This window comes from Hermetia illucens, chromosome 4 (genome assembly GCF_905115235.1).
Source record: "Hermetia illucens chromosome 4, iHerIll2.2.curated.20191125, whole genome shotgun sequence".
In the NCBI taxonomy this organism is placed as follows: domain Eukaryota; kingdom Metazoa; phylum Arthropoda; class Insecta; order Diptera; family Stratiomyidae; genus Hermetia; species Hermetia illucens.
The window spans coordinates 64686998-64699503 of record NC_051852.1 but is presented as its reverse complement, the minus strand read 5'-3'; the positions used below and the strand labels follow the sequence as shown (position 1 = coordinate 64699503).

General features: G+C 39.4%; 1 protein-coding gene and 1 long non-coding RNA gene across 7 annotated transcripts; one reads left to right on the top strand and one right to left on the bottom strand.

Annotated features, from left to right (window-relative positions):
- Window positions 1-384: 384 nt before the first annotated feature.
- On the bottom strand, window positions 385-6033 carry LOC119655414. Of its 5 annotated transcripts, none has more exons than XR_005249906.1 (4): window positions 5895-6033; window positions 5502-5634; window positions 756-872; window positions 385-674 (listed from the first exon to the last, which is right to left on the bottom strand). It is a non-coding gene; the product is annotated as an uncharacterized LOC119655414 (long non-coding RNA). The 5 variants fall into 5 exon arrangements; XR_005249905.1 differs by having other exon boundaries at window positions 5842-5898; XR_005249908.1 differs by lacking the exon at window positions 5895-6033 and adding an exon at window positions 5811-5887 and having other exon boundaries at window positions 756-1125; window positions 5272-5634.
- A 111-nt stretch (window positions 6034-6144) lies between these two features.
- LOC119655413 (40S ribosomal protein S19a) lies at window positions 6145-7051 on the top strand. Of its 2 annotated transcripts, none has more exons than XM_038061298.1 (3): window positions 6145-6233; window positions 6446-6516; window positions 6622-7051. In XM_038061298.1, exons 2-3 carry the CDS (start codon window positions 6446-6448, stop codon window positions 7016-7018), a joined length of 468 nt encoding a protein of 155 aa, XP_037917226.1. In that variant the 5' UTR covers window positions 6145-6233; the 3' UTR covers window positions 7019-7051. The 2 variants fall into 2 exon arrangements, with proteins under 2 accessions (XP_037917226.1, XP_037917227.1); XM_038061299.1 differs by having other exon boundaries at window positions 6199-6286.
- The last annotated feature ends 5455 nt before the right edge of the window (window positions 7052-12506 follow it).

The window sequence follows — 12506 nt, the reverse complement described above, 5'->3', positions numbered from 1 at the left end:
AGTGACTGGGGATGTCGACTCAATTTATAATGAGGCTTTGATGGCATTCCAGGTCGCATTCACAGAATATGCTGAGATTCTCTCAGACACTAGACCAAGGATCCTAAAAGGAAAGTTTACCTCGGGAACTACAAACATCATTGCTGCCGTTGATAGAATTTTGGCTGATCTTTTGGCTAGTGATATTATTAATTAATGAAAGTATAGTAGGCTCAAAAGAAAAGCCTACATATTATATTTTAACACAAATTATTTATCAATCTAGGAAAATTTGTTACTTTTTAGAAACTAATAACAATTACAAACTCACACAATCATACAAAATGTTTCCATAATAAAAATTTAATTTTTATTTATGTTTTAATTATTCATTAATTGTTAACTTGTTGACTAAATTTTCTAGAAATTTTTGGGAAATCATCATAATCTCACCATTGTTGGAATTTATTACCAAAAAAATGATTTTGTTAATATTTTCCTTACTGCACTGCCGGAGACAGGATTTTCTAAATATATTAATGGGATTGGGAACGTATGGTAGTAGCTATCATTCCACATTTAATACGGCTCGTAAAGATACTCTATTGATTGTAGGTGCATTGCGGGCTATTGATGACACATGGTTGGCAGGGTGCAACTTTCTTTCTTGAAGATGTAGAGAGAGGTGTAGGTTACTTAAGTAAATTTAAAAACATTAATAATTCCCATTTTTCCCTGTTTAAGAATTGTATATAATACAATTTACAAATATTTACATTTTTAACTCCGCCATGTTATTTATATAGCAAGCTGGTCAAAAGCCCAGATAAAGGAAGGATCGAGCCAACGTACTTTGTTCTACCTCCAGTATAACAAAAATAAAATTCGGAGATCTGGGAAAGAGATAAATAAAATATAGTTGGAGTAACTCCCCTCCGATAGATCCTACCTGCCCTCTTTTGGTGACAAGTTCAGTGGCAAGCCGGTCAAAAAAATGCATTCAATGGCTTGAATGAATTCTAAACCACGGTCACCAAAATCAATGTAGCAGAGCGGCCTCGGTCGAGAAACGACGGCATCAGATCGCAAATAAGTTAGTTCGAGCAAAACAAATACGTGTCTATACCATAAATACGGGCACTCACACTGAAACGGCGGAGGAAGCCATTCGGACAAGGTGCATTGATATTTGCGCTATACAAGAAACTCGATGATGCGATGCCTAACCTGCCTGCTGATCGTCATTGCGGACGACCCTAATGGTCATATGGGTGAGAAGGCACATGACAGCAGGTACCATGACGGCACGATTTTGCGGGCACTCATCACTTTGTACTTGTGAATACATGGTTCATCAAACGATTGTACATCTTCCTAAATTTTAGAGTGGGACCAGTAAAACGAAAATAAGACGTTGGCATTTTATCATCATGACTGAATCTATGAGAGCGTGTACCTCAACAACGACCGTTGGCTGCCATCCAGTAATTCAAGCCACCGATAAAAGAGGGTGATGAGCCTACTGGCCCGCTGCATATTAAATGGTGGCGATTTTATGACAAAAAAGAAGAAATGATCTCACTTACGCAATTGTCATCCATTATAAATGTAGAAGAATAGTGAAACCAAGTTAAAAACACGATTCATGCAACTCTCGGGGTCAACAAGCTAGATAAGCGGTTCATCAACCAAGATACTTAACTTTGGAATGACGATGTCCAAATTAAAGTCCGTTAAAAAAAACGCCTCTCTCAAAAGTTTCTCGACGATAAAGCACTGGCCAATTGGAAAATTAACAAGAATGCCAACCGGGAAATAAATAAAACGATCGCTGTTACCCGAGCAGTTTATTGCAAAGGCCTTCACGATAAATTCGACACTTGGGACGGTGAGAGAGATCTTCATCGACCTGACAAAAGGCGACACCAAAACACACAGGATATCGAACACTTCTGATGCATCAGTAACACGAACGGTACTTTGCTTACCAACCGACAAACTGCGACGGATAGATGGGGGAATATTTCGAGATTTGAACGGAAGAATTCGTTCATCCTCCATTCCATAAGCACTGACGACATTTGGAGCATTGTGGCACATGAACACATCTGGTATGTGTTACATGAATTTTTCTGGCCCGCATTCAGAGTGTTAAAATTCAACTCTGATACTTCGGATTTGAGTTTTCGAACTTCGGCTGCGGGAGAGTAATTTTTATTTGTGCAGCAACCCTCAGGGGTTTGAGCTATTTGACAGCGAGAGGACACAAAAACAGAGACAACAGAAATCAGAGACGAGTCGTCGGTGGTTTGGACGGTAAAAAGTCGTGCGATTGGAGATCAAGTTCACCTTCCACCTAAATCGATGCAGTTGTGACCACAGTAGATCTATTATAGGCAGTACCCTTACAAAAATGACCCCACTTGCAAATGTGCTTGCAGAAGCTTATCTGTACACATCAGAGACGTTAAACAAGGAAAAAGCATAATGTTCGCCAAATCGTATTGGTAAGAGAGAGATCGGTGAAATTTTGCTATTCTGGTACTACGGCGTGCTCACCCATATAGCAAAAAGTTGTTTCACGTATTCACTTATACATAAGCAAAAACTTGCCAATCTCACCAATACGTTGGCAAGTCCGAGCGGTATGTCAAACACAGCTGATCGGGTTTTCGGTACATCTCGCTCATGCTCAAGGGCAAAACAATTTGAAATCGTGTGTACTCGCACTGATTTCCCCCCTTGAGGGGCAAGGGGGAGTGAGGTAGCTGTCTAGTATCTAACTGTGGTTGTGACTTTGTCTTCTTCGGGGATTGCGGTACTGGAAATGTCACGCAGATTTTGGAAAGGTGATAAATATGAAATGTTGAGAGGGGAGCTTCAATGATTATCAAGAAGATAACAAAACTTAAGGGGTTGCTTTGAAAAGGAGTAGCTAAAAACCGGTAAAGTATTCATAATGTTGCGTGCTTTCTAATAAGAAACTGTTCCATATCAAACCGGGTGCGAGAAGTTTTCTTGTTGTGGAAATGCTTGGAACGAGTTTCAGTTCAGTTTGTATCAACACGTGGAAAAACTATCTATACCCCATTCTCAACAATAAACTTCAACTAAGTCGAAAAATTTTATTTTGCACTAATATTTTCTAATCAATCAGACGATAACGATTGCAATAAATGAAGTGGAAAACAATTATTAACAAAGAATATGCAATAAGGAGGCAACAGAGGGTATGCAAAAGAAAAGATGATTTGCTTTATTATTCTATTGCATATTCTTTTTTAATAGTTGTTTTCCTTTTCCTTTGCTTTATGCAGATGATAGCAAAAATGGCATCTCATAGCAAAAATGATGTCGAGCAACTTGTAAAAGAATGGAATGATCGCCTCAGGCAACACGGTCTCAGATTGAATCTGAATGAAACTGAACTTTTGACGACCGATCCCCATGAAACAGACGCAGTCACTGTCAATGGCAGTGACCCAGAATTGATCAAATTAAATGTCTCGGGTCAATACTATCAGCCAAGAAGAACTGCGTTATGAACTTGCTTCATGCATTAGCGCAACCTGGATGAATTGGCGCTCCGCAACTCGCGTTCTTTGTGATCGACGTATCAACGTCTCAAATCTAAAATTTATCGCGATGTTGTCCGTCCTGTTGCCCTTTATGGTTCTGAGTGTTGGCCGACTACAAAGGGCAATAAACGGTGTCTTCCGGTAATGAAAACGAAGATATTGCGTTGGACGAATCGCGTGAAACGCCTTGATCAATTCCAAAATGAAGATATCCGCGATCGATATGGGGTTGCACGGATCGCGGAAAAATTGCGAGAGAGGCGTCTTCGATGGTCATGTAATTCGCGCTACCGAAAGTTCACTTACCAAGATTGGTTTGAACATCGAATTCGATGGTCGAAATCCGGCCGGTAGATTGTGATTTGACCAAAACTGAGTGATTTAAATATATCCGGACAACGCTATCAGACAATAGTGAACTGCGTTATAAAATTACTTCACGCATTGGGGCAACCTGGATGAAGTAGCATTGTTCAACTGGCATTCTTTGTGATCGACGCACCAACGAACGTCTTAAATCTAAACAAGTCGGGAAACCGGAAGCTGGACGCTTCAGGTATGAAAGGGTTTGTGTATTTCTTTTATGAAGACATTTGAGTTTGCATGTATCCCATTAGTACGTAGCACATAATATGTGCATATATTATGTGAAAATATCCACTTTTAAATGATATTGACATTCAAAGTCGTGAATTTACAAAGAAGCAGCAAATTTGAGTAATAGTGCGATTTCCACCAAACTTAGTAAGATCATGCTCTATACTACAGTTTACATTGCTCCAAAATTTCGTGGTACTACAAGGAACTTAAGGGGAGTTGTGCAGCCAATTGCTACAAATTATAGTAATATACTATTATTAACTTTTTTGAGCAGACATCGCTATGTAGGGTATTTCGGAGTCTGGCACCATATGGTGACAACTTTTTGATTTTTTTCATATTTTTCGATTGGGTAGTTTCTGAGAATGGATCCGTTAAAGAAATAATCACTTTCAACCCCCCGTACTCCCCACATTTCCAACTAATGTCAAATCTAAGACCCACTTCGGAAAGTACCACATGACTATATTTGATGAAAAAAAACTGTACATCCCTCTTTTGCAAAAATTAAATTCGACGTAGAATTATGTAACTCTCTGTGTGCATGAGCGTTCACAGTTCCCACTTTTCCACAAAATTTGGTGTCAATTGCTATAACCGTTTCCGAGGGAAATGCGTGTGACACACAGACAGACAGTAAACCGATTTTAATAAGGTTTTGTTTTACGCAAAACCGTAAAAATGGAAACAAAGATGTCGCGTTGGACTAATGATGATCATATCGATATCCGCGATGGATATTGGATTGCACCGATTGTGAAAAATTTCCAGACAAGCATCTTCGATGGTATGAGCACGAAATTCGTGTTAAGGAAAATTCACTTGCCAAGATTGGTCTGAACATCGAAGTGGATGGGAAACGGCCAAAAGATGATGAAGACGAGCCGACCCTGCTTCTGAATGTAACAATGGCAGAAGAATAAATAATATGTTTCAGTCCAGTCGAGAAGAAGAAATTCGAAAGAGAAACCCGGACTAAAAATGGATCATCCGGTTTGAGGCCCAGTCATCGCACTGTGTTCTGCGCAACTGTTTATGAATTGTTTGTCGTGATTCTACAGCAGTCCTGTGTGTGCGAATCCATTTAACTTAACCATTTACAAACAACCAATACCAATAAAGTGACTGTGATATTCAGATCGCCGCATTCTACGATTGATTTTGGCACCAAACTGAAAAATGTCTATATCAAATCAAGCCACGTATGCTAACACCATCGCACAAATAAAAACAAACACCAAGGCAGATGCGCGGACGGCAATTGCGATCTTGACTGAAAAACCACGACAACCGGAAGCCATCTTTTTTGTCCTGTGAAAATTAAATGGTTCCATGAATGAGTACCTGAGTCAAATTAGGGTAATAATCTCGGCCGAGCCCAATGCTTACAGCCGGATACGCTAAATGGTGATTTGAGAGTCTCTCGGCTCCATCAGGAAAATGCTCACGATGTCCGTGCTTCTGAACGTGAAATCGTCTAAGAAAGGAGAGAAAGGAAATTACTATTGTTAGCATAAAATAAGATTCTCGTCTAAATCTAAATGTTGAACCTAAGATTTATTTATTTAATTGCTAATTTATATATGATTTAGTGTATTTTGTTTTATTGTTATGGTTTAGTAAACGGATTTGAAAATCAAAGCTAACAATTACTATTTAGAGATAAAATAAAATGTGCAAGTACTTCGGCCCGAGATAGAAATAAAAGATTAAAGTTTGCGATAAGCTTCCAAATACCCATTGGTTTAAAGACAGAAGATTGAGCGCATTCTAGAAATGGATGCTCGTATTGATATTTCCTCATTCAAATGGTGAAAATAATCCTATTGGTTCAGTTTAACTCCTCCTCTCTCTCTTTTTATCGGGCGGTTGAGCTTGTTCTTCTTTTTATGCACAATAAGAGTTCTTAATTCAGAAAAATTATGGAATATAAATGTGAAAAGTTGGTAATGTGAAGCTCACCCTCAAGTTACAGACCGAACCGCGTATCGAACAGAGCCAAACCGGTTGATTAGACACGAAGTGCGGCCAACTTAAATTCGCTGGTCCCTTTTCCGCTTCACGTTGTCAAGAAAGGTGAACTGCTTTTTATTTGTGCTTTCGTAAATTTGATGATTTGGTAAAATAAAGTAAGGTTTCAGCAGTGAATGTGTCGATAAAGCATATAAATACATTTTTTAGTTTATTTTTCACATTTTGAAATTGACGTTTTTATACAAAAATTACTTTTTGGAACAAGAGTTTGTTTATTGTGCGTTCGCTATAACAATCAAAATTGTTTCTTTTAGATGCCCGGAGTTACTGTGAAAGACGTTGATCAACATGCCGTTGTGAAGGCGGTTGCCGTTTTCTTGAAGAAGTAAGTCTATTCAATTTTTCCCTGTCCCTAACCTCAAATATGGATGGGGTGGGCGAAGTCGCATAAGATCGTCGAGGTAACCCATGACGTTGTTCTCATTTTCAGGACCGGCAAGTTGAAGGTTCCAGAGCAAATGGATATAATCAAAACAGCGAAATTTAAAGAATTATCTCCAAATGACCCAGATTGGTTCTACGTTCGTTGTGCGTCGATCCTGCGGCATTTATACCATCGAAATCCAGCCGGCGTTGGGTCTATAACAAAAATTTATGGTGGTCGTAAACGTAACGGAGTCCATCCTTCGCACTTCTGTCGTTCGGCTGACGGAAATGCACGTAAAGCACTCCAAGCCCTGGAACATGCTCGTTTAGTCGAGAAGCATCCCGACGGTGGGCGCAAATTAACGTCAACAGGTCAACGAGATTTGGATCGTATTGCGAATCAAATCGTGAGCAAGCAGAGAGCCGCACGTAAAGATACTGGGCCTATAGTACTATCATAAACGTACTTTGGTAATAAAGATTTCTAAAAAGTTGGAAATGTCTTTGTCCTTACATATCGGGAATCCTAAAATTTATTATGGATACCTTCGTATTACCTCAAGAATTCGAATATACATACACCGTCAATTAATATTTTGTCGTATATCCTTTTGGTCAAATTACATCTGCAAGCCTCAGGCATGGGCTGCATTGGTTTTTCGTGACTGTACTACCTTATTTAACTCTTATTATTATATGAGAGTGTTTTCGAGATCTTTTTATTGGGATATTGTACTTTATTATCATTCCTTCCAATTCGAACTAAAGATTTTCGGCAATCCTCAGGTCTGGAGACTGCAGACTATTTCTTAGTGCCTCGACGCTGTTTTAGATATTCATGTAAATTGCTTAGGTATCCATGGAATATTATCACTTTTAGGGACCCTTTCGCAGCTGCAGTAATGTACCCCGACATAATTTCGACGTTATCATGTCTGACTCTTGGTATTAGATTCTTTGGTTTCCATGCCTCCTTCAGACGTGTATTCGTACGTCGCTCTACTTTGTTTCAACAGCAAAGGGTACTTTCCTCCAAAATTCAATCTGAATATTTACGTACTTCGCGAAAATGACGCGTTTTCTTTCTAATGTATGGCTTTTTCGAGTGACGCAAGACAATTATTTAACTTTCCCCAGGATCCTTCAAATTGTCAGTTCCGGTTAACTTGTCAAAACGTCCGTGTACGTAATAGGGAAGCAACGATGCAGCCATTTGTACCTTAATTTCCGTAGCGTAAGTTTTTTCGGTCGCCCGGATATCATTTCACTAAGGCCATTCCTTCGTTCTTCCAGCCACAAATGATATATTCAATTCATGATTTGGGAAACTTGTATAAGATTTGCTACGTTGATGCAGGTTAATTGGAATTGGTGTATCAAGCCATGGGTATAAGGTGGTAGCGATTTCGTGATTGCCGACGACTACGAATGCCGAAGGATCATGGAACCAAGTTAAAGACACGATGCACAAAGCGGCGTATACAACCCTCGGTGTTCATCAACCATATAAGGTTTGAAATGACAATGTCTAAATGAAGGTCCATGGAAGAAACGCTTCTACCATAATTTTTTTCGACGATAAAACACTGATCAACTGGCAAATCTACAACCTGTGCTATAGTCCGAAGAGTCCTGTCCGGTAACAATCTGGCCTAGTGGGCTCTACCCCAGATTCGCGCTGTTTTTGGTTTAAGATCCACATGCCTACGCAGCTTAGAACCGCCGGTTCACTGCATGAAGTGTTTGCGGTAACCGGGGATGTAGCAATATATTTTCGTATGGTCGAACATACTTTGGATGTTTCCTTCAACCCATTCTTAGGTTGGTGTCCTCTCGGTACGGTTGGATGGGGAGAGGGGTTCGTGGGCTTTTTTAAGGTTTCTCTCTCTGTCTGCCACATGCACTTTCTCTCCAAAACAGAACAACCGATTCAAACGAAATTTGGTGTACATATGGGAACTATGAAATTCAACGAATACAGTGTAACATAAATTCATGTGAAATTTAAAGGGGGCTTCCCATACAACCAAAGGGAGACGTATATAGTCATGTCGGGTATCCGGTCTCGATTAGTACTTTCCGAAACTGATATTAATTTTGACTTAAATTACTCATTTTCGGGAACTATCCAACCCAAAAATTTCAAAAAAGGGTGATAAGCTTAGATGGAATCTAGACCTCAAAATCTGTCGCATTCTGATATCTCTTAAAATAAACTTACCAATAGTCAGAGTGAAATTATGCGGTGTTTCCAACGATTAATTAATTGAAATAATAAAAACTTGTTGTTTCTTTTTCGTTGGTGTGGGTATTTATTCTTGCAAATATCGATGTTTCGGGAACCACTTGTTCCCTTCATCATAATAAATACCCACACCAACGAAAAAGAAACGACAAGTTTTTATTATTTCAATTTACCAATAGTATATTACCAACTTTTTGAAATCGACAGTCTTCTCCACTTAAGTTCATCCTAAAAGTAATAAATTTTATAGCAGGTTAAAGGCGGTATCGCGTATAATGCTGCCGTGGCTATCCGGCTATTATTATCAAAGTAGAAGCAGTTCAAAAGTAAGGGGAGACACTTCAGCAATTCTGTGAAGCCAGTTTGAGATTGCAGTCAGCAAAGTTTCAGTTCCTGCAGAAGGTGACTTATTTGGGGCACGTTTATTCAGAAGCTGGAATTAGACAAGATCCCAAACTAACAGAAAAATTCAAGCATTTCTTGAAAAGTCCCAGCAGGTAAAATCGTTCCTTGGGTTGCTAATTACTACTAGTTTATATCCGATTTTGCGAACATTGCGGTGAAGTTCGAATGGAACAAAGAATGCGAGAATGCTTTTGAGTCGTTGTTGGGAAAAGTACTTTCACTGTTTTGGCGTATCCGCAATTCGACAAGGAGTTCTCTTCAGTTGGAGCCCACTTTGGCGCCACCAAGTCTCCCGCTAGAGTCAACAGGTTCTTCAGTTGGAAGGGGACAAAGAAGCTTCTCCAGCGATATGTAGTCAGGCTTTTAGAATGCCAGAAAAAGAAGAACTATCGCAATTGGTGGCTACTCCAGGCAAATCAACAACCGATCAGATGTTCTTTCTGCAGCAAGCGATGAAAAAACTGTTGGAATATGGACATCAGTTGCATCATCTTTTCCTCGATTTTAAAGCCGCCTATGATAGCATAGCCAGGGTAAAACTGTACCCAGCCAAAGGAGGATTCGGTATCCCGACGAAATTGATAAGACTGACTAGGCTGACCTTGACCAATGTGCGAGGTCAGATAAAAGCATCAGGATCACTTTCGAAACCATTCAACATCAACAACGGGTTACAAGGGGATGCCCTATCATGCGTCCTCTTCAACCTGGCCTACCCTGACGATGTCGACATCATGGGAAGAACAACCCGAGATGTACAGTCTACCTTCATCCAGATCGAGCAGGCGGCGCGAGATCTTGGGCTGCACATTAATGAAGGCAAGACGAAGTACGTCAGCACCAAAAACCAACCAATCAACGCACTGGTCAAATGGGAAGAATAATGATAGGAAACTACAACTTTGAGACCGTTGATAATTTCTCGTATCTAGGGTCGAAAATCACAACCGATAACAGCTATGACGATGAAATCCGAGCAGGCTTGTTGGCTGTCAACATACCCTATTTCAGCTTACAAAAACGCTCGAAGTCTCGCACCATAACGTCAAAACTTTTACTATACAAGACAATAATCTTGCCAGTCCTCATGCATTCCTCGGAGACTTGGGTCGTTAGCAAGAAAAATTGCGAACGCTTGGCCGCGAGAGAAGAATCCTCCGAAGAATTTTTGCCCCCCTACATGAGAATGGACGATTGCGTAGCCTACATAACGACGAAATCTATGAGCGATACCATGACCGTTAGTAATGGTGTAGGTCAAGATGCCAAACAGGTTTTAGAGATACCGAATTGGTGGACCTCGGTGCAAAACCGGGATGTTTGGAGTTCCTTATTAGCCTACACCGGATACCGGTTGTTGTTTTAAACATTTATTTTTGCGAGAAGTTCATCATAAATTTTATCGCAACACTTCCTTGCTTTCTTTGTTTGCGAATAGGCTGCTTACTGCAAATAAAGCATGGTCTTACTATAACCCTTCTACCAGTGTTGCCTCGCAGTTGATTGGCAGCAGTAACCTCTACTATAATTGGTTTGTCCTCCTAACTTTCGACCATCAATTTCATTGGTTGATTTCGGACTATCGATTGATTTGATTGATTTCAATTGTTAACATTGTGGTTGTGCTTATTAAAATAAAGCAACAATTAGGAATACCGGATGCTGGACGCTTTGGGTATGAAGGTTTTGTGTTCATCTTATGTTAGAAATTCCCTATGCACTTTTTTCCATTCGTAGATAGCTAAAAATTCAAAAGAATCCTCGATATATCTAACTCCGCCGTTCGTAAGGGTTCAACTGTGCTAATTACAATTCGCACCGCTATGCGTATTAAATGGTAAATTTTTAAGAATTTCTAAAATACGGAGGAAAAACAATAAAGAACAGAAAGTGGGAAATAGACTTCACGCGTTGGAAAATGACTATATATTTTTTACGTCGAAGTAGTTGTTTCACCTGCTTAATTACCATATCCGTTAAAAAAACCAATTCGGATCACTCATTTATTAATTTTCATGGTTAAAAATCACAAGGTCACAATCACGCGAAAAAGAAAACGCGGTGAAGTCACTGAGCGAGCAACTGGAATCTTATCTACGTGAAGACATCCTGTTTAGTGTTTGTTACATTTCAAGTAGTTAAGCGGTTTTTAACAGTAAAGTGGGAAATTGATGCGTGAATGGACAATCTTGCAAATTACTTTACATTTCGGCAGTAATGGTAAGAAGCCAATATTGATATTTTTACCTGAACGGCAATAAAACGTACATTTCTGAAAGAATCACCACCACGAAAGAAAATGGATTTGCACTAAGCGGAATCCGAACTTTGGCCCATTTGAATATTTTGCGGTATCTCTTCTCTTGTGACTTGATTTGAATAATAGTGACACAAAATTTTAGCGCAATCGTGTATTATCAATTAAGATTAGAGTTAAAAGAAAATGGATTCCGTTGGACGAAGGCGGTCCACCTCTTCTGAAAATCTTCTTTCAAAACAGCCAAAAAAGTTTTCTGCGGGGTTCTTATGAAGTTATTTGTGTAGCAAAGCACGAAACAATATTCCATCGTCCCCCTTGGCATATCAGGGGGGAAATTAACTTTGACAGTTTTATAATTTTATGAGTAATAGCACCCACAAACCACAAACCAAGGCGGTGACTAAGTTACCGGTTCGTTTGCCACACACGCAGCAACCGACCACAACTTCATTTCGTTGCGAGATTTCGAGGAGTGCATATCGTCGCGCCGTAAGGGTCATTACGATGCGTGATGTCGAATAGTGCACCCCGGTGCGTCGTGAACTTCGCTATGTTGCGCGGTCTCTTTTAGTGTGGCGTTGAATTGCATACGTGCATAGTCTTCTAGGAAGGTTTTAGGGAGAAGCAATGATTGAGAACAACCGGATTTTAACCAAAACGATGATCTTTATGTTCAGTTTGAAAGCCATTAATTGACTAGTTAGTTTCAATTGCAACGAAAAAGTAACAAATCTAATGTGAGCTGAGTCTAAGCTAATATTATGTAAATCTTACCAAAAACGATCCTTAGTTCCGATAAGCCATGCATTCTTATTGGAATTCGGAATTAGTGTACTGGAACTGATATGTTACATTTTTTGTGCAATCCAACATCTTATTTACTAAATCTTATTGAGTGTTTTTTTTTGGTTTGCATTGTCCGATGTAACACTTTGGCGTCGTGAGCATGTAAATGCCAATATTGTAAATAAAGTTAATATTATATATTTCTTTTTTGGAAGTTATTTACCAATTAATTAAAAATTTCACTTTTCAATAT